Here is a 19,596-nt window from a genome sequence, read left to right as displayed (position 1 = left end):
AACCACAGGCACATAGACACAGGCAACAGAGCATGCACAATGTCGGCACTAGTACAGTGTATATCCACCTTTCGCAGCAATGTAGGCTGCTATTCTCCCATGGAGACGATCGTAGAGATGCTGGATGTAGTCCTGTGGAACGGCTTGCCATGCCATTTCCACCTGGCGCCTCAGTTGGACCAGCGTTCGTGCTGGACGTGCAGACCGCGTGAGACGACGCTTCATCCAGTCCCAAACATGCTCAATGGGGGACAGATCCGGAGATCTTGCTGGCCAGGGTAGTTGACTTACACGAGCACGTTGGGTGGCACGGGATACATGCGGACGTGCATTGTCCTGTTGGAACAGCAAGTTCCCTTGCCGGTCTAGGAATGGTAGAACGATGGATTCGATGACGGTTTGGATGTACCGTGCACTATTCAGTGTCCCCTCGACGATCACCAGTGGTGTACGGCCAGTGTAGGAGATCGCTCCCCACACCATGATGCCGGGTGTTGGCCCTGTGTGCCTCGGTCGTATGCAGTCCTGATTGTGGCGCTCACCTGCACGGCGCCAAACACGCATACGACCATCATTGGAACCAAGGCAGAAGCGACTCTCATCGCTGAAGACGACACGTCTCCATTCGTCCCTCCATTCACGCCTGTCGCGACACCACTGGAGGCGGGCTGCACGATGTTGGGGCGTGAGCGGAAGACGGCCTAACGGTGTGCGGGACCGTAGCCCAGCTTCATGGAGACGGTTGCGAATGGTCCTCGCCGATACCCCAGGAGCAACAGTGTCCCTAATTTGCTGGGAAGTGGCGGTGCGGTCCCCTACGGCACTGCGTAGGATCCTACGGTCTTGGCGTGCATCCGTGCGTCGCTGCGGTCCGGTCCCAGGTCGACGGGCACGTGCACCTTCCGCCGACCACTGGCGACAACATCGATGTACTGTGGAGAGCTCACGCCCCACGTGTTGAGCAATTCGGCGGTACGTCCACCCGGCCTCCCGCATGCCCACTATACGCCCTCGCTCAAAGTCCGTCAACTGCACATACGGTTCACGTCCACGCTGTCGCGGCATGCTACCAGTGTTAAAGACTGCGATGGAGCTCCGTATGCCACGGCAAACTGGCTGACACTGACGGCGGCGGTTCACAAATGCTGCGCAGCTAGCGCCATTCGACGGCCAACACCGCGGTTCCTGGTGTGTCCGCTGTGCCGTGCGTGTGATCATTGCTTGTACAGCCCTCTCGCAGTGTCCGGAGCAAGTATGGTGGGTCTGACACACCGGTGTCAATGTGTTCTTTTTTCCATTTCCAGGAGTGTATATTCCTGAATTTCTCTAAGCATTTTTTTTTACTTCCTTCTTCCATCTACCAGCTGAAATATCTCTTCTGTTACCCGTGGTTTATTCGCAGTTTCCTTCTTTGCACCAATGTCTTTTCCGACTTCTGTGACTGCCCTTTTCAGAGGCGTCCATTCCTCTTCAACTGAACTGCCTACACAGCTATTCTTTATCGCAGTCACTATAGCCAAAGAGAAGTTAAAGCATATGTCTTCATTGCTCAGTACTTCCGTATCCCACTTCTTTGCGTTTTGATTCTTCCTGACTAGTCTCTTAAACTTCAGTCTCTTCTTCATCACTAGTAAATTGTGACCTTTGTCTATATTTGCATTTGGGTACGTCTTTCAACCCAGTATCTGATTTCGGAATCTCTACCCGACCATGATGTAATCTAACTGAAGTCTTTCGATATCTCCCGGCCTTTTCCAAGTATACCTCCTGCTCCTGTGGTTCTTGAACAGAGTATTCGCTATTACGAGCTGTCTTCCCTTTGTCGCCCGTACATTCTTGTTGTTTAATTCAGCTGACACTGAACCTCGTGCACTCACACACTGCCCGCATGCTGTCCAGACACCCTTCCGATGGTATTAACATCAGGAACAACGCAGACCCTTTCCAGAACCCTTAATCTACTCACGTGGCCTCATTAAATAACTCTTTTTTTCTGAGTACGACCGTGAAGACATTTCGTTAGATTGTTGTTGTTGTTGTTGTGGTCTTCAGTCCTGAGACTGGTTTGATGCAGCTCTCCATGCTACTCTATCCTGTGCAAGCTTCTTCATCTCCCAGTGCGTACTGCAGCCAACATCCTTCTAAATCTGCTTAGTGTATTCATCTCTTGGTCTCCCTCTACGATTTTTATCCTCCGCGCTGCCCTCCAATACCAAATTGGTGATCCCTTGATGCCTCAGAACGTGTCCTACCAACCGATCCCTTCTTCTAATCAAATTGTGCCACAAACTCCTCTTCTCCCCGACCCTATTCAGTTCCTCCTCATTAGTTATGTGACCTACCCATCTAATCTTCAGAATTCTTCTGTAGCACCACATTTAGAAAGCTTCTATTCTCTTCTTGTCTAAACTATTTATCGTCCATGTTTCACTTCCATACATGGCTACACTCCATACAAATACTTTCAGAAACGACTTCCTGACACTTAAATCTATACTCGATGTTAACAAATTTCTCTTCTTTAGAAACGCTTTCCTTGCCATTGCCAGTCTACATTTTATATTCTCTCTACTTCGACCGTCATCAGTTATCTTGCTCCCCAAATAGCAAAACTCCTTTACTACTTTAAGTGTCTCATTTCCTAATCTAATTCCCTCAGCATCACCCGACTTAATTCGACTACATTCCATTATCCTCGTTTTGTTTTTGTTGATGTTCATCTTATATCCTCCTTTCCAGACGCTGTCCATTCCGTTCAACTGCTCTTCCAAGTCCTTTGCTGTCTCTGACAGAATTACAATGTCATCGGCAAACCTCAAGGTTTTTATTTCTTCTCCATGGATTTTAATACCTACTCCGAATTTTTCTTTTGTTACCTTTACTTCTTGTTCAATATACAGATTGAATAACATCGGGGAGAGGCTACAACCCTGTCTCACTCCCTTCCCAACCACTGCTTCCCTTTCATGTCCCTCGACTCTTATAACTGCCATCTGGTTTCTGTACAAATTGTAAATAGCCTTTCGCTCCCTGTATTTTACCCCTGCCACCTTTAGAATTTGAAAGAGAATATTCCAGTCAACATTGTCAAAAGCTTTCTCTAAGTCTACAAATGCTAGAAACGTAGGTTTGCCTTTCCTTAATCTTTCTTCTAAGATAAGTCGTAAGGTCAGTATTGCCTCACGTGTTCCAGTATTTCTACGGAATCCAAACTGATCTTCCCCGAGGTCGGCTTCTACTAGTTTTTCCATTCGTCTGTAAAGAATTCGTGTTAGTATTTTGCAGCTGTGGCTTATTAAACTGATTGTTCGGTAATTTTCACATCTGTCAACACCTGCTTTCTTTGGGATTGGAATGATTATATTCTTCTTGAAGTCTGAGGGTATTTCTCCTGTCTCATACATTTTGTTCACCAGATGGTAGAGTTTTGTCAGGACTGGCTTTCCCAAGACTGTCAGTAGTTCTAATGGAATGTTGTCTACTCCCGGGGCCTTCTTTTGACTTAGTTCTTTCAGTGCTCTATCAAACTCTTCACGCAGTATCATATCTCCCATTTCATCTTCATCTACATCCTCTTCCATTTCTATAACATTGCCCTCAAGTACATCGCCCTTGTATTGACCCTCTATATATTCCTTCCACCTTTCTGCTTTCCATTCTTTGCTTAGAACTGGGTTTCCATCTGAGCTCTTGATATTCATACAAGTGGTTCTCTTTTCTCTAAACGCCTCTTCAATTTTCCTGTAGACAGTATCTATCTTATCCCTAGTGAGATAAGCCTCTACATCCTTACATTTGTCCTCTAGCCACGCCTGCTTAGCCATTTTGCACTTCCTGTCGATCTCATTTTTGAGACGTTTGTATTCCTTTTTGCCTGCTTCATTTACTGCGTTTTTATATTTTCTCCTTTCGTCAATTAAATTCAATATTTCTTCTGTCACCCAAGGATTTCTACTAGCCCTTGTTTTTTTAGCTACTTGATCCTCTGCTGCCTTCACTACTTCATCCCTCAAAGCTACCCATTCTTCTTCTACTGTATTTCTTTCCCCCATTCTTGTCAATTGTTCCCCTATGCTCTCCCTGAAACTCTGTACAACCTCTGGTTTAGTCAGTTTATCCAGGTCCCATCTCCTTACATTCATACCTTTTTGCAGTTTCTTCAGTTTTAATCTACAGTTCATAACCTATAGATAGTGGTCAGAGTCCACATCTGCCCCTGGAAATGTCTTACAATTTAAAACCTGGTTCCTAAATCTCTGTCTTACCATTATATAATCTATCTGAAACCTGTCAGTATCTCCAGCTTCCTCCATGTATACAACCTTCTTTTATGATTCTTGAATCAAGTGTTAGCTATGGTTAAGTTGTGCTCTGTGCAAAATTCCACCAGGCGGCTTCCTCTTTCATTTCGTACCCCCAATCCATATTCACCTGCTACGTTTCCTTCTCTTCCTTTTCCTACTACCGAATTCCAGTCACCCATGACTATTAAATTTTCGTCTCCCTTCACTATCTGAATAATTTCTTTTATCTCATCATATATTTCTTCAATTTCTTCGTCATCTGCAGAGCTAGTTGGCATATAAACTTGTACTACTGTGGTAGGTGTTGGCTTCGTATCTATCTTGGGCACAATAATGCGTTCAGTATGCTGTTTATAGTAGCTTACCAGCATTCCTATTTTTCTATTCATTATTAAACTTACTCCTGCATTACCCCTATTTGGTTTTGTATTTATAACCCTGTATTCACCTGACCAGAAGTCTTGTTCCTCCTGCCACCGAACTTCGCTAATTCCCACTATTTCTAAGTTTAACCTATCCATTTCCCTTTTTAAATTTTCTAGCTTACCTGCCCGATTAAGGGATCTGGCATTCCACGCTCCGATCCGTAGGACGCCAGTTTTCTTTCTCCTGATAACGACGTTTGCCTGAGTAGTCCCCGCCCGGAGATCCGAATGGGGGACTATTTTACCTCCGGAATATTTTACCCAAGAGGACGCCATCATCATTTATCGAAACAGTAAAGCTGCATGCCCTCGGGAAAAATTACGGCCGTAGTTTCCCCTTGCTTTCAGCCGTTCGCAGTACCAGCACGGCAAGGCCGTTTTGGTTAGTGTTACAAGGCCACATCAGTCAATCATCCAGACTGTTGCCCCTGCAACTACTGAAAAGGCTGCTGCCCCTCTTCAGGAACCACACGTTTGTCTGGCCTCTCAACAGATACCCCTCCGTTGTGGTTGCACCTACGGTATGGCTATCTGTATCGCTGAGGCACGCAAGCCTCCCCACCAACGGCAAGGTCTATGGTTCTTGGGGGGGGGGATTAGATAAAATATCTCAAAGCGTTATGTTCTGGTTGAACTGTTTACATTACTGCTCCTGTGATAACATTTTCGTGATGATAAATAACTCCAATAGTTTGAACTTTTCTTTCTTGGTACTACAACTTAGGACCGATTGGACAATCAAAATGTGGAGGATTGCCGTCACTTGATAATCGATGAAGACATGTTGCCTATAAGCTTGCTTCCTTAACTGCAAATTATTTACATTATGTCTTATTTCCATGCTATAGCACTGCTAAATTTTCTTTGTATTATCTCTCAAAGCGTCCTCTAATGTTCTTAGCTTCAAGATCCAAAACAGTAAATCACAAATCAAAAATCGAACAGTAAAGTTAGCTGGCTTTTATGACGATGATACCAGCGGAAATATCAAAGTTTCTACTGCAAAGGAGTGAAATCACCGACTTCTATCTCATGTTTTCGAAAATGCGGAGGTTTGAATACGAACACACCGTAAGGTAGGTGATTTTTTACTGAGTGCACGTATAATTTAGATAAACGGGGAAGGTATTTCTGAACAGAATTTCTTAAAGAATTTTGGAGGATTTTAAGTAAAAAATCAAAAATTTTTTACAAGTATAAGAAATGAAATGTCATTTTTTGCTATTCTGCTGCATTCCGACTCCCGTTCAGTGGTAGATTTCCGTAAATTTAGTGGTTGTTCGTGAACGCTCTGTACTTACTCATGCGCCGGCCTCCACTGGTGCCGTTCTGTTCGTCCTCTTCTGGCTTCAGTTCACCCCTCCTAGCCTCCATCAACAGTTGGATAACATCTGGACGGACGATTCCCTCTTTATCTCGCGTCTTGATAGTATCTGCAACCACCGACCTGAAGTACTGCTCCGCCCTTCGGTCGAAGAACGGAATGTTCAACAGCTACCGTGCATGAAACAGAGAAATTATATTAATGGAGGGGAGATGATGAACCCATGTACTTTGCGTTTGAATAAAATGCCTACCTTCATGAGCTTCGGAGAGACAAAGTAACCGAAAGCAACAAGTACTTTCACGTTGCTCATAGCACGGCCCATACTGTAGAAAGTGTTGTTGGGTTCCGACAGCGAGTCCACCCTGACACCAAAAGCTGTGGTGGCTATTACGTCGTTGGTAACACGAGTGAAAAATTCCTTCATCTCCAGTGTCAGGACGTCGTTTCCACTGGAACCTTACGGAAATAAAAGCAACTATGCTCAACAGCTTACAACGTCTCAACTAGATACTTAAAACTATTTGTTGTATTACTTAATGAGTATTAGGGTTGCCCAAGATGAAAATACGTTCTTTCCAAATTATTTGCTGTTTCCAGCATGACATTTTGGTTCTTTGATATTACTGGAGTGGTTACACAATGGCTCCATTCAGCTGCATTAATTGTCCAAGTGGCTCAAGAAGAGTTACCAACATTCTTAAAGGAGAAATTCTCGTCAATACTAGAAAAAAAAGGACCCTGTACAAATATGTTGGGAAACAAATAATTGTTCAGGGATGGGCTGGACCGATTTAAGGCCCAAGAGACATGCTGAGGGGGTCGTCAGAAACATCATCATTGTGAGATTACTGTGTAAGATACAGAGAAGTCATGACAACGTTTGGTGAAATTAAAAGCAAAGGCGGCAATACTAACAGTACAGTGCGAACTCCACTGCTCAATGCAGGGGAAAGAGCAGGTAGGTGGGAAGAGTACACTGGAGGTTTCTATGAGAGAAAGACATGTCTGATGTGACAGAAGAAGAAATGGACGCCGATATGGAAGACGCATGAGATCCAGCAATAAAGTCAGAATTTAACAGGATTTTGAAAGACTTAGAATAAAGTAAAGTGCAAAGGACAGATAACAGTCCCACGGACGTTCTAAAATTATTGAGGGAAGTGGCAACAAACTATTCAGCTAGGTATGTAGACTGTATGAGACTTGATTCGTATCATCTGACGTTCGGAAAATTACCATCCACACAAACAAGATGGACAGATAGGTATGACAACTATCGTTAAATCAGCTTAACAGCTCATGTATCCAATTTCCTGAGAAGAATACGCAGGAACTGAAAATAAAATTCAATATATGTTAGACTGTGATTAGTTTGACTTTAGGAAACATGAAGACAAAAGAGTGGCTGTTCTGACTTGCACTCGATAACGGATGCAAGACTTAAGAAAATCATATCATCTGTCGAGTTAGAAAAAGCGTTTGACAGTGTAACAGGGCACAGCATTTTCGAAATTCTCACAAAAAACGGTAGTCAGTTACGGGGAAAATGGGTAAGATACATGTTTTACAACAACTAAGAGTGAAAAATAACAATGAAAAACGAAGAACGATGTGGTCGGATAAGAAGAGTGTAAGATAAGGATGCACTTTTTCGACCTTACTCATCAATACACCCATTGACGAAGCAGTGAAGCAGATAAAGGTGCAAGAGGGGGCTTAAAATTTCGGGTGAAACGATACGAATGATAAGATTCGCTGATTCCATTGTTACCCGCATTGAAAGTGAGGATCTTTCTTCCTATGGTCACATACTCCGTCTGAAAAGAGAGAGTATATGACCATAGGAAGAAAGATCCAGAACTCTCAAGATTTAATTGTGAACAACACCAGGTATAAACATGTGAAAGAGTTCAAATACCTTGGATCATTTTTTACAGAAGTAACATCAACTGAAGCAGAGATAAAAGCACGACTGCAGGAGGGAAACAGATGCTATCACTCTCTAGACCCTATATTAAAATGTAGTAGTGTCTCGCAACAAGTAAAGCTACGGTTGTATAAGACATTAATAATGCCAGTAGTACTTTATGGTTCTCAAACCTGGAGCACTCGAAAACAAGACATTAAGCGACTGCTAACATTTGAAAGGAAAGTCCTCAGGAAAATATTTGGACCAGTCAGAGATCAGACTACTGGAGAATGGAGAAGACGCCATAACACTGAATTAAAAGAGCTGTACAAGGAGCCTAACATCTTGGGAGTGATGAGAAGCAAAAGACTGCAATGGGCTGGACATGTTGTTAGAATGGGGGCAACAAGACGGCCCAAAATCACAATGGACTGGATCCCGTCAGGCAGCAGACCAGTGGGAAGACCTAGAAAGAGGTGGATCGATGGAGCGAGAGAAGACCTGTTGCAGCTGGGAGTCACGGAAAACTGGAGACAGTTAGCACAAGACAGAGACGGATGGAGAGCTCTAACTGTGGTGGCGCGCGGTCCTCTAGGCCTGATCGCGTGAATGAAGAAGAAGAAAAGAAGATTGAAAGTGAGATAAAATTGCAGGAGCTGTTATATGGAAATTTTATGTCAGAATTCGTACGTGGGACGGATGCAGAAGTGTAATATTTGGTCGTGCGCACACGATTATTCGCCTACAGCACTCCCACATGCCACCTGCGTCTTCTGCAAAACACTACACCACACTACAGATGTCGAATCGCCAAAACGATTCGACGAACAGGCTATGGACGTGACGGTTCTTGTGTTGGCATTCAGGTTACCAGTCCTCAGTGCTTTAGCATGTCTAGGATGTTATAGAGTGACATTTGCGCACCGTGGATTCTCTCCGATTAATATTTACTAATACCATTAGGTTCCATTTGAAATTATCTGAAGTGCACGTTTCTCCTACTTACGCTACTCGACAATATATCTGATTAAGAAATCACCCTAATGGAGTAATTACTCACCTTTGTGTTCAGCTGTCTTCTCAGAAAGATAACTGATCATTTGCTGTCCAATCTCTGTCATCAGCACGAACATATTCTTTATCTTCGTAGTGGTGAATGCCGGGCTCAAGGTGGTCCGCATGTCGTGCCATTCCTTTCCTAAGACGAGAGAAGACTCAATGTTACTCTTCTGGGCAAGCTCCTGTTTGTTTCCAAAATGGTCTCAACAGAAGCCACTAAGCTACTGACGCTCTTAGATAACCAGGGCAAAGAATCACTGGCATGATGCGACGCAGGTGACTGTAAAACTGTTTTACAGTTTGCAAGAAAATGTTTCTGTAATAGCTTGACAACTACTGAAGGAAACTTCCAAATATGAACTATCATGGTGCCACAGCAATCCACAGTATTAAGAAGGGAATGGTTTTGTGACACTAACCATTCCGAATCTCGTTTATTTAAGCGAATAAAAACTTCCTTTCACTCAGAGTGGGTCATCTTAAGGATATTAATGTCGAAGGATTTCACCAATACTGGTGATATAATTGAAGTGTACGAGGCTCCATCTCTTTGCTCGCTTCGTCGATAACACGGTTCAATAACATTTAAGTTTTTAAATGTTAAAAGAAGTAAAATGGGCGAGCCTTACTGACTTTTTCTCTGCCGATTATAAATCTTTTAAGTACTTTTTCGTTATTCACTGTTTGTGAAAAATCACATGAATAACATTTTTGGTAATCATCCATTTGAGTAAATGTAAAATCGTAGCTGGAATACATTTTACCTACCTAAAATGTATGTGAAGCAGATTTTCGACTACACTTCGTTTGAGCAACATCTACCTCGAGTATCCGCCGACATATTTTGACTCCATTTCCACTAGTAGCGTTTTTGCGTTTCAGCTGTCCCTTGTTGGAAATGCTCGCCACGTTCATCGCTGACAGCGCCGAGGTTCTCAGGGAGTAAATCAAGATGGCAGACCAACAAATGTATTTTCAATGACGTATTACAATCCATGACCTTGTAGTTCTCAGTCAACATCCTGACTAGTTCTCTGTAATGTTCAGGCCTGCAGTTTCCCACTTTTATGACAACTTTTAAAAAGTTCCATGTAGCCGATTCTTGCATACTTAAAAGGCTTCCAGAGTGTGAATCATTTATCAGATGTGTAATTTGAGGACCAACAAATATTCCCTCTTTTATTTACGCTTCAGTAATCTTCGGGAAGAGAGATGCTTTCCTGTCACGCTCCGCTGATTTCAGAAAATTCTCAATCTAACATATTTTGATATGTAATGGAGGCAATAACATTTTGTCAGCACTTACAAGTGATTGATGAACAACGTTTACCTGTCCTAGGTTGAACGACTCTCTCTTTGGCCAGATTTTCTTAATAATTTGATTGCTTCTATCTTTTATATCACAAATGCACAAGAAGCAACAAAATTTTGTATAACCAAGTTGTAATCGAAGCAGAATAGGTATCACTTTAAAATCTGCACGTATCTACCATGAACAGTAATAATAACGGACACTTGACAGAAAGAAAAGCATGTTCATGTAATTTTCCTCAATTATAACTGCATGGGCCATAAGAATGGATGGAAACTTATTTCCTTTACGTGGTGAAACCCCTTTCAAGCTCGTTTTCGAGGAGTCAATGAACAGGCGTCAACCTTCTGATTTTATTCAACAACCAAAATCCATCAAATCCTCGTATGTCAGAAAGTGAGGTTAATTTGTAGTAACGCCTTTCAGAAAGTCTGGATCGCTCTGTTGTTGTAATTCATTAATATCAACACTTTCACAATCTTCGCGTACGTATTTGTCGTCTGGTCGAGTCAGTATGGGCAGACCTGGTCCACGAGGAACTAGTCGAATTTCTGATTCTACAGACGGATATCTACAGTATGTTTGGGCTATGAACTAATTCGAAATATATTTGTCAAGCAGAATCAGCAGTCGGATGCATGATCCTTGGGTTCCGGTCATTTCACAGCATGCAAAAAGGCATGGGACAAGGTCCTTTTAATCAGCCAGTTCATAATGTTACACATTTGACACAACAGATTTCTGGAGTCCTGATCTTATTCTAGTGTATTTTACTGTCAAAATAACACTCGTAAGGTCTTGTAATTCGAGGAGTGAAATTTCGCCTCTGTATTTGCCAAGTGAATTCGTCAAAAACCCAACAAAAAACTTTTTTTTCGTTTCCGCATTTGAAAAATATGTTACTACTTCTAAAACACAGTGCTTAAGAAAACACACTATTAGCTGACAATACACTTTTCAGTTCGCAGCTGAAGAACATTCAGGATCAGTTTCTATCAATAAATGAAGAATCTGTGTTTCTGACAAATAAGCACGACACTTTCTGTCTGTAATAGAGAATCTTCTGTATCTGTTGTTCGAGCAAACCTTCGTATGGATGGGGAATCCATTATTGAGCTACGAGGGATAAAGAGAGGGCTTGTGGAATGCAGTCAACGAAAGGCCTAGAATTAGACCAAATATAATAAGGCAAAGACCAGATCCCTCCTTTTGCTCAGCCTGTGAAACACAATATCAAGAGGCGTTGCCTGTATTAGCCTGTATTCAACGAAAAGCTATGAGCTTTCGACATTACATCACGTCGGGAACAGGTGGAGTTGAAGCGGAAAATTATCAGAACCAGAAGACACAAAGTCCTCATGGCCTGCTTTCCTCAGATATAGTTTCCACGTCTCCATAATGAGGCTGCAAAAGTGTTACGACATTTCGATCGACATACACGTGTAGAAGAAGTTTCTTCTATTATGCAACTACATAAATCATATTACGTGGCAACCTGAGGGTGAAAGTCTGGGTTATCTGTATCTGTCCGTATGCCAACAGTCTGTACTAGATGAAAATCTTATGTGCTCAGCACACCAATAAAAAGTATTGAAAAGTTGTTTTTTATCTATGTAGTCAAGAAATGTGAAATATACGAGTAAAACAGTCTTATGCAGCTTCCCCCTCCCCACGATCAAACAGCGTGGCGTGGTGGTGGGGGAAACGTGCTAGTTAAGCTGAGTTCGATGGCACGGCCCACGAGCCGAATTCTTGGCCACTGCTGGTCTGTCTAGGCCATCAAGACACACTGTAATGTTGCTGCATTAATTTGCTATGAAAGCGGTGCTGATAGACAATAAAAGCGGTTTAAAAGCTGTGAGCTGTCTGGGGAAGTTAACCTTGCATTACTGCGCAACTGTTCCACCAGGTATCCAGTCTACTTACCAAATTCCCAATCAGACTAACATTAATTATAATCTTTTAATAGTCATACAACAACTGGTGATATATATATAAAAGAGAATTTAAATAAAAAGAAATAAATCAGTTTATATTTGGAAATTTATTTTAACATTGATCATTGAAATTTCAGCATATTAAACTTGATTAATAACTAAACTGGTGCCTTATTTAGGATTGTGGAAAATGTGAGTTTGTAATCTTACGGAACACATCAAATATGGAGCCAAGATTGGGAGACTGCATCCATAAAATAACACATGAAGAACGTTGAAATATATACAAGAGGAAATTAACCACAACCAACTGATTCAATTTTCACCCAAAGAAGTTACGTTTGTAGCGCAATCCTGTCCGTCACGAAATTACCACACACTGGTATACTAAATTTATACTAACTCTCTGTAAAATTTCCCGAAAAGAATAGCTGAGGGCTACTTTGATGCTTACACCACATGCTTCACGTGGTCAACTTGGTTTACACAAAGAGTGTAACTCCACAATAATTTTGATAATTAAAATAAATTACATCGAAACGCAATTTACTAAAGAAAAACCTCGAACTGGTTACTATCGTCTTACTATTAACCTGATGGGTCAAACAATTGTATAAGCACGTGGTACTGGTCTCACAAAGTACACCCCATGTGGGTTGAACATAAAGAAAAGTTGCTATATTGAAAAATGTTGTCAAGACAAGACGTTATAATCTCACGCACATTCACATTTAAGATTGATGATCTTAGTTAGAGTTACTGATCAACAAGTGGTTCCACTTTACTCACAAAGTAGTGACAAAGCAACTACCGGAAGATATTCTGAACTTCACACTCGAATCACACTGCGTTGCAATTTAAGATAACATTAGATATTTTAGAGCTAAACCTGAAATAAAGGTGATTAAATTTTCAGCTAGGCTGAACTTAAGAAATCCATCGCCCTACGGACTTAACAGACACGCGATTAGCCGGAGATCTTACCACTTCAGACGCTCGCCGCGGACAGACTGACCTGGGCTCCTACCGAGCGTACTTAACAGATACAAACGGAAGTGACCAGAGAGGCAGCTCCCTATACCAACATGACAAGGGACGGACAGGACCACACTAAGAATAGGAACCTATTTGCTTCTAGAAAGTGTAGCTACCTGTTCCGACGTTGGTCCTACTGTTCTCTAGCAGACAGGCTTGTCTGCTACCATCAAGCATGCAACTAGAAATACATTTGCTCATTCATCCTCTCACACACAAGGGAAGGGGGATGACAGTATCTTATCATATACAGTATATAAAAGAAAGCTAATGTAGGTTCTGTATGAGACTGTGTGACATGAATTTAAAGTGTAGTAGTGTGACAGATCGTTCTTGTTTATGTGTAAAAGTAACACGTTTCACTGCTCAGTCTCCTCCCAGATAGTCAGATACATCACAGCAAATTTAGAAGAGGAATTTATGCCGTAAATGACAACAGATTTAAGAAATTAACATTAAAGGAATCCAACAGAGACCTTTCAACACTTCTTGGTTACTGTCACCACAGTTTTATGTGACGCGAAAAGATTTCACAGCCTTGGAAGCTTGGCATATAAACAATACTAACTGAAAGAAGATCGATTTGTCATTATTGCTCTTACCTTTCAAGTTGATTAACATCTTTTGCAGCAGAATATCTTCATTGTCGATATTTGCCACGTCAAGGTGGTCGGTAAAGTGATCAAAATCCTTGACGGTGATGGTGCGAAGGATCTCTGGATCCCTCACCATGACGAGGGGGTTTCCGAAGAAGTAGACTCCCGCATATCGATGTTTCTGGAACTTGTTGTACAGTACGATCACGTGATCAGTCAGGGACCACCTGCCGATCAGCGTGTCCAGCATGTTTCCGACGAAGGGAAGCGGCGGTGCGTAGGGCAGGCCGCGACGCGCGAAGTGCGTGTGGAAGCGGTACCAGCGGAAAGCGGCGAGCACCAGCAGGCCCGCCACCACAGACCAGCACAGCGTCCACCAGTCCGGGACCATGCTCTGGAAAAGTGTGCGGGAAACTGTGGTGAGTGTCGTCTGTCGGTTCCGACTAACACAAATAATAGCAATGGTTCGAAGAAATAACTCGAGCACTCTGGTAGAAACGCCTCATTTCTCGGTGATGTTTCCTCCTTGTAACAAGTCTGGAAGTTGGAAAAGACATCATGCCCGAGGATGCTATGGACAAAGCAACGAGATACACTCACAAGGGGTAGGCTACTTTTAATGGTCTTATATTCACTTATCACTCATGAACTAATAAAATTTTAAATATTTCTGCTATATTTGTTATGTAATACTCAAACGTCTGTGTAGCCTCTTGAATGTCTAAGCATCCTTCATCAGGACAGAGTTTACCTAGCAGGTTTTGAAAATATATCTACATCACTTCACTTTCCATAGTCGCCGTAATCTGAAAGACAATTGTGCTGGAACGTCGGAGCTTCGTTCTGATCCGCGCCGCTCATGTTTCTGGGCTCTGTCGTTCCCTGGAACCTTCTTTGTTCATACAGCTTCACTGTCGACAGACGTGGCTACTTGGTAGGTGAAGTAATACACTCCGATGATTATTGAATGCTGGCTCCAGATTGGGGGAAAATTAGTGATAAAATTAAAACAATTCCGACAGGGGACTTCTTCCACGGTACTGATTCAATGGCGACGATTGTCTACACTGTCTATGCTTCTACACATGAATACTTACACACTCCAGTGAAATTCGATCCGATTGAAAAATATCTCACCTTTTCAGGAACATTAATTTATTTAATCTTCTTGTAGCTTTTATCAACATTTAATTACATTTAATACGACGTTTATACCCCTTAGGCTTTAATAAACTTCAGTTGTTGTTGTAGCTATTGTTGTTGTTGTCGTCTTCAGTCCAGAGAGTGGTTTGATGCAGCTCACCATGCTACTCTATCCTGTGTAAGCCTCTTCATCTCAGAGTAACTACTGCAACATACATTCTGCTGAATCTGCTTAGTCTATTCATCTCTTGGTCTCCCGCAACGATTTTTACCCTCCGCGCTTCCCTTCAATACTACATTGGAGACCACATAGTGCCTCACAACGTTTTCTACCAAACGATCCGTTCTTCAAGTCAAGTTGCGCCACAAATTCCTCTTCTCCCACATTCTATTCAGCACGTGATCTACCCATCTAATCTTCAGCATTCTTCTCTAGCACCACATTTCGAAAGTTTCTAACCTCTTTTTGTCCAAAATATTTATCGTCAATGTTTCACTTCCATCCATGGCTACACTCCATACAAATACTTTCGAAAAAGACTTCCTGACACTTAAATCTACACTCGATGTTAACAAATTTCTCTTCTTCAGAAACGCTTTCCTTGCCATTGCCAGTCTACAGTACTGACGACCCTGACAATCTGTACAGCACGAACGGTTCAAATCTGTTTTCCAACACGAATCGACGAATTGAATGTGACGGTCCCGAAGTTGATTTAGACCATATTGGATTCTAAAAGTCCTCCAGATAGAGGAGGAGGTGGAAGGAGAGGAGGGGGAGGGGGGGCGCAGGGCAGACTGAGTAGTTCATTTGGTTTTGTCGAATCGATTGTAAGTGGTAATCCTCGCTCTAAAAGATATTGCAACTCATTGTGAATTGGCCATATCTGTATGGGGCACGTATTTGTTGGCCTGTACAGTCAATAAACCTTAAAGGTGATTTGGGGCTTGCAGGTAAGCCGAATGCTATCAAACTTCGAAGTGAAGCGTTGTATCCTCTGTCACTCTAAGAAGATATTCTGCCACTAAAATTGACCTCAAAATACAGAGCAGTGGTCATGTACTTGCGAACAAAAATTCGACTCAAATTAAAAACCACTGCAGTGGAGAAAATCTTGTCAGTACTGTATTTAATAGTCTATCTGTTACGTTATTCCTATACTACACCCCAACAATCAATAAGTGAAATCAAATCAAACAGAGGTATTATCAGAAACCAGTTACAAGTTAAAACTGATTTTGAAACAGAAGCTATTGCAACTGAAACCCGTTTCCATTTTCATGACAGGTAAAACTGTTAAGACATGAAAGAAACACAATTCATTTGCAAGTATCACATGTTCCATGCTATAAGACCTCCTGATTCAAGGTACAAGATGGTGCACGATCGAATAAGTATGACTTATGTCATATAAACAGTTTTAAAAATATATAGCATTTTAACAGGTTTGTTTGCGTGGCCATCATACGCTGCAAGCACAGAAATATTGGTTTTTTAAAGAAAAACCGCCTTTTTCTCTCTGCATTGTATTTTATATTATTTCAGACGCGTTTCCTCTATTACTTTAAAGCATTTTCTGTTAAATCTAGAAAGATACACTTTCGTTTCGATATGCGATATTTGTAGATTATAAAGCAAGACGTTGACCGTCTTATAATCTACAAATGCCGCATATCAAACGAACCTTTATCATCCTGGACTTCCCTGAAGATGCCTTAAAGTAGGAGACGAAAAGCTTCTGGAACAAATAAAATGCACTGCAGCAAGATAAAGGCGGTTTTTATTTAAAAAAACGAACACGGTAACATTCTGTGGCTCAAGATTTATCAGTACATTTGAAATAGCTTTAATAGAGTACGCACCAGTTACACGTGTAGAAGGCGAAATATTTAGAAGTGCTGCACAAAACATAACCTAATGTCAACAACAACAAAAACTGTAGAAAATGGCGGAAACTGCGTATGGGGATCTCTGGCGCTTTTTGCTTTATGTGATCCTGAAGTCAGTCACTAGCCTGAAGCACCGAGCAAAATATTCTACGTACACTATCTTCTAGGAACAACACTCTTCCTCATTTTATATCTAGCAAAAAGATGAAATTCAAAATATTCTGTCATTACAGCTTTGCATCGGAAGTGGGAGAAAGTTTCTCAGTTCTGCGACTACAATGCGAAATCACAGATTAGTGCTACCTTATCTTCTATAAGAATATTTCTGTGTAAAAAAAGAAGACATCAGTGTTATTCTTCCTTCAAATAACATGGATTAACATTCGCACAACCTATTTCACTATGTCTTACCTTTATTTCAAAAAAAATGGCTCGGAGCACTATGGGACTTCTAAGGTCATCAGTCCCCTAGAACTACTTAAACCTAACTAACCTAAGGACATCACACACATCCATGCCCGAGGCAGGATTCGAACCTGCGACCGTAGCGGCCACGCGGTTCCAGACTGCAGTTACCTTTATTTCCTGCCAAGTTCTTTCCTCTACACGTTCCCCAACAATTGCAGGAAACCTTACAAATTAATCGCACAGTATAACTCTAGCAACAATGAGACCACGCACTTGTAACAGCACACTCACTATCCCAGGCGCGGGGCGTGCCTGAAACTGCCGAAGCTTCCCAGGACGAAGCGAGCCTCTGTTGATTGATACACAGAGCACGAGGTGGCGGGAGGCTCGGATGAGGCAGAGGAGGGGATAGTGGGAGGGGGGGGGGGCACATTACGTCATGGGCGTCCCGGATATGTGCGCAGAGCAGACCTTCGATAAGATAAAACCGACTGAGGCGATGAGCGTGAGTTGTCACGTGCTAGACCTTGTGGCATTCAGAGCCTCACTCAGTGATTCATCCGTCCACTATTTCACTGATATTCCGGATGTAAATAGATCACCCAATGCAGCCATCTTTTAATGATTCCTAACGGTTGTATTGCTAATCATAGTCTCTTTATGCTTAACTGTTGTCGAATTGAGAAAGAGAACGGACAAGTACGAGTGGAAGTCACATTTTGAGGGTTCCGCATAAACTTAATTGCGTATATCTATATAAATATATAATCTTGTACGAATATATATAATCTTGTACGAAAGATCATCACTTGACAACGGCTTGACCGATCTGATTGATTTTTTTTTTGTTGTTGTTAGGAAAAGGCTTGTATCAAGGAAAATGTTTGGAAAAGCTTGCAAGATAGTCTGTAATTTGGACGGTACTTTTGTATGGAAAGCTCAATGAAAGAAATGTAACGGTCAGTTTGACAGTTCTGCTGCCACATTTTTTCATAAAAAAAAAATATTGTAATGTTCAGTTTGACAGTTCTGCTGTCGATTTTCATAACAAAAAATGCCGCTTTGAATTTTGATGTTTTTCAAAAACGAATACAATTGAAAACGATATTTCACTGTGTTATCGGTGGCGATTATATCTTTGGTGTGTTGTAAAGACAAAATTGATGTTTGTTCGTGGTAATTTGGTGTGTTGCAATCATTAAGTTGATTTCAGTTCGTGGTGTATTTCCTTCGTTTCGAAATATCGGTTGGCACACGCGCAACGCAGGCTAGCTATATGATCGTCGAGTCAATGAGACTGACGAAGAGCGAAGACAGCGTATTGATTGTGTTAACACAAATTCAAGAAACGATTCGCTTGGGCGACTCTGTTGTCGACCATCTGACCGACTCATAGATGACGCACAGTCTGAACCACTGGAATTAGGGACATGTTATACAACAAACACTTTTGAAACGGTTGCGCGAAAGAACATGCTAAGATGTGCTGTGTAAATGGGTGGTTATGTTTCTCTTCTCGCAATTATTTCCAACAGAAATCAGGAAAGTTGTATTTATGGCTAACTTAATAATCCAACCTCTTGGTAGAATAAAATCATGCGAAATTTTGTCATTAAATAGATCCAGCAGCTGGGTAGGTCTCTCCCATACCCTGTGCACTAGTGGTTCCAACCGATTTACCCATTCATTTTAACTTCTGTTTTCAATCAAGATTCTGCTTGCAAAAACAATAAAGAAAGATCCATTGCGTCTAACTTTAGAAGCTGCTGTCCCATTTGTTTCTGATTTTGTCCAATTCGTTGCATGAGTTGCAATAACAATGTATTAGTGTCTGCAACATGTTCCTCTGTGCTTTTCGGCAGTGCATTTGCACCGGCAACATTCGCATTTTGAAAAGCAGAGAGTAGGTCTTGACTTAACTGAGAAATAGGTGAGGACGCAAAACCTGAATCTACAATATTTGCAAGATTTTGTCCTGTCATTTCGGGCTCCTGGGGCGAGCTGTTGTCGACCGATCAATCGGCAGTACTACCCTGTTCACTAATTGCTTCACTGTCTACACCATTATTTGCCGTCTGGTCCACTTCCCTATGCACAATTACCAAATTACTATGTTTGAATGCACGGTAGGTGTGCAGTTCGATTGTCGCTTAGGCACAAAAGTTTGTATCCTTATTTTAGATTCAAACACCTAGCTGGTAAGAAAAACCGATACGTAACATTTCATTTTACTTAGTTAACAATCCTATTA

At 41.8% G+C, this 19,596-nt stretch overlaps 1 protein-coding gene across 1 annotated transcript in view; it reads right to left on the bottom strand.

Annotated features, from left to right (window-relative positions):
• LOC124796287 (cytochrome P450 9e2-like) overlaps positions 1–17,652 on the bottom strand; it is a 43,440-nt gene extending 25,788 nt beyond the window's left edge. The window contains exons 1-5 of the mRNA XM_047260408.1: positions 17,514–17,652; positions 13,911–14,298; positions 9,026–9,163; positions 6,307–6,512; positions 6,031–6,223 (exon numbers count right to left, since the gene is read on the bottom strand). Of these exons, the coding sequence (XP_047116364.1) occupies positions 6,031–6,223; positions 6,307–6,512; positions 9,026–9,163; positions 13,911–14,295 (922 nt within the window). The 5' untranslated portion in view covers positions 14,296–14,298; positions 17,514–17,652. The remainder of the gene's footprint in view (positions 1–6,030; positions 6,224–6,306; positions 6,513–9,025; positions 9,164–13,910; positions 14,299–17,513) is intronic.
• Between the last annotated feature and the right edge of the window lie 1,944 nt (positions 17,653–19,596).

This window comes from Schistocerca piceifrons, chromosome 4 (genome assembly GCF_021461385.2).
Source record: "Schistocerca piceifrons isolate TAMUIC-IGC-003096 chromosome 4, iqSchPice1.1, whole genome shotgun sequence".
In the NCBI taxonomy this organism is placed as follows: domain Eukaryota; kingdom Metazoa; phylum Arthropoda; class Insecta; order Orthoptera; family Acrididae; genus Schistocerca; species Schistocerca piceifrons.
Note: the sequence above shows the minus strand (reverse complement) of the source record. Positions and strands in the feature narration are given on the sequence as shown.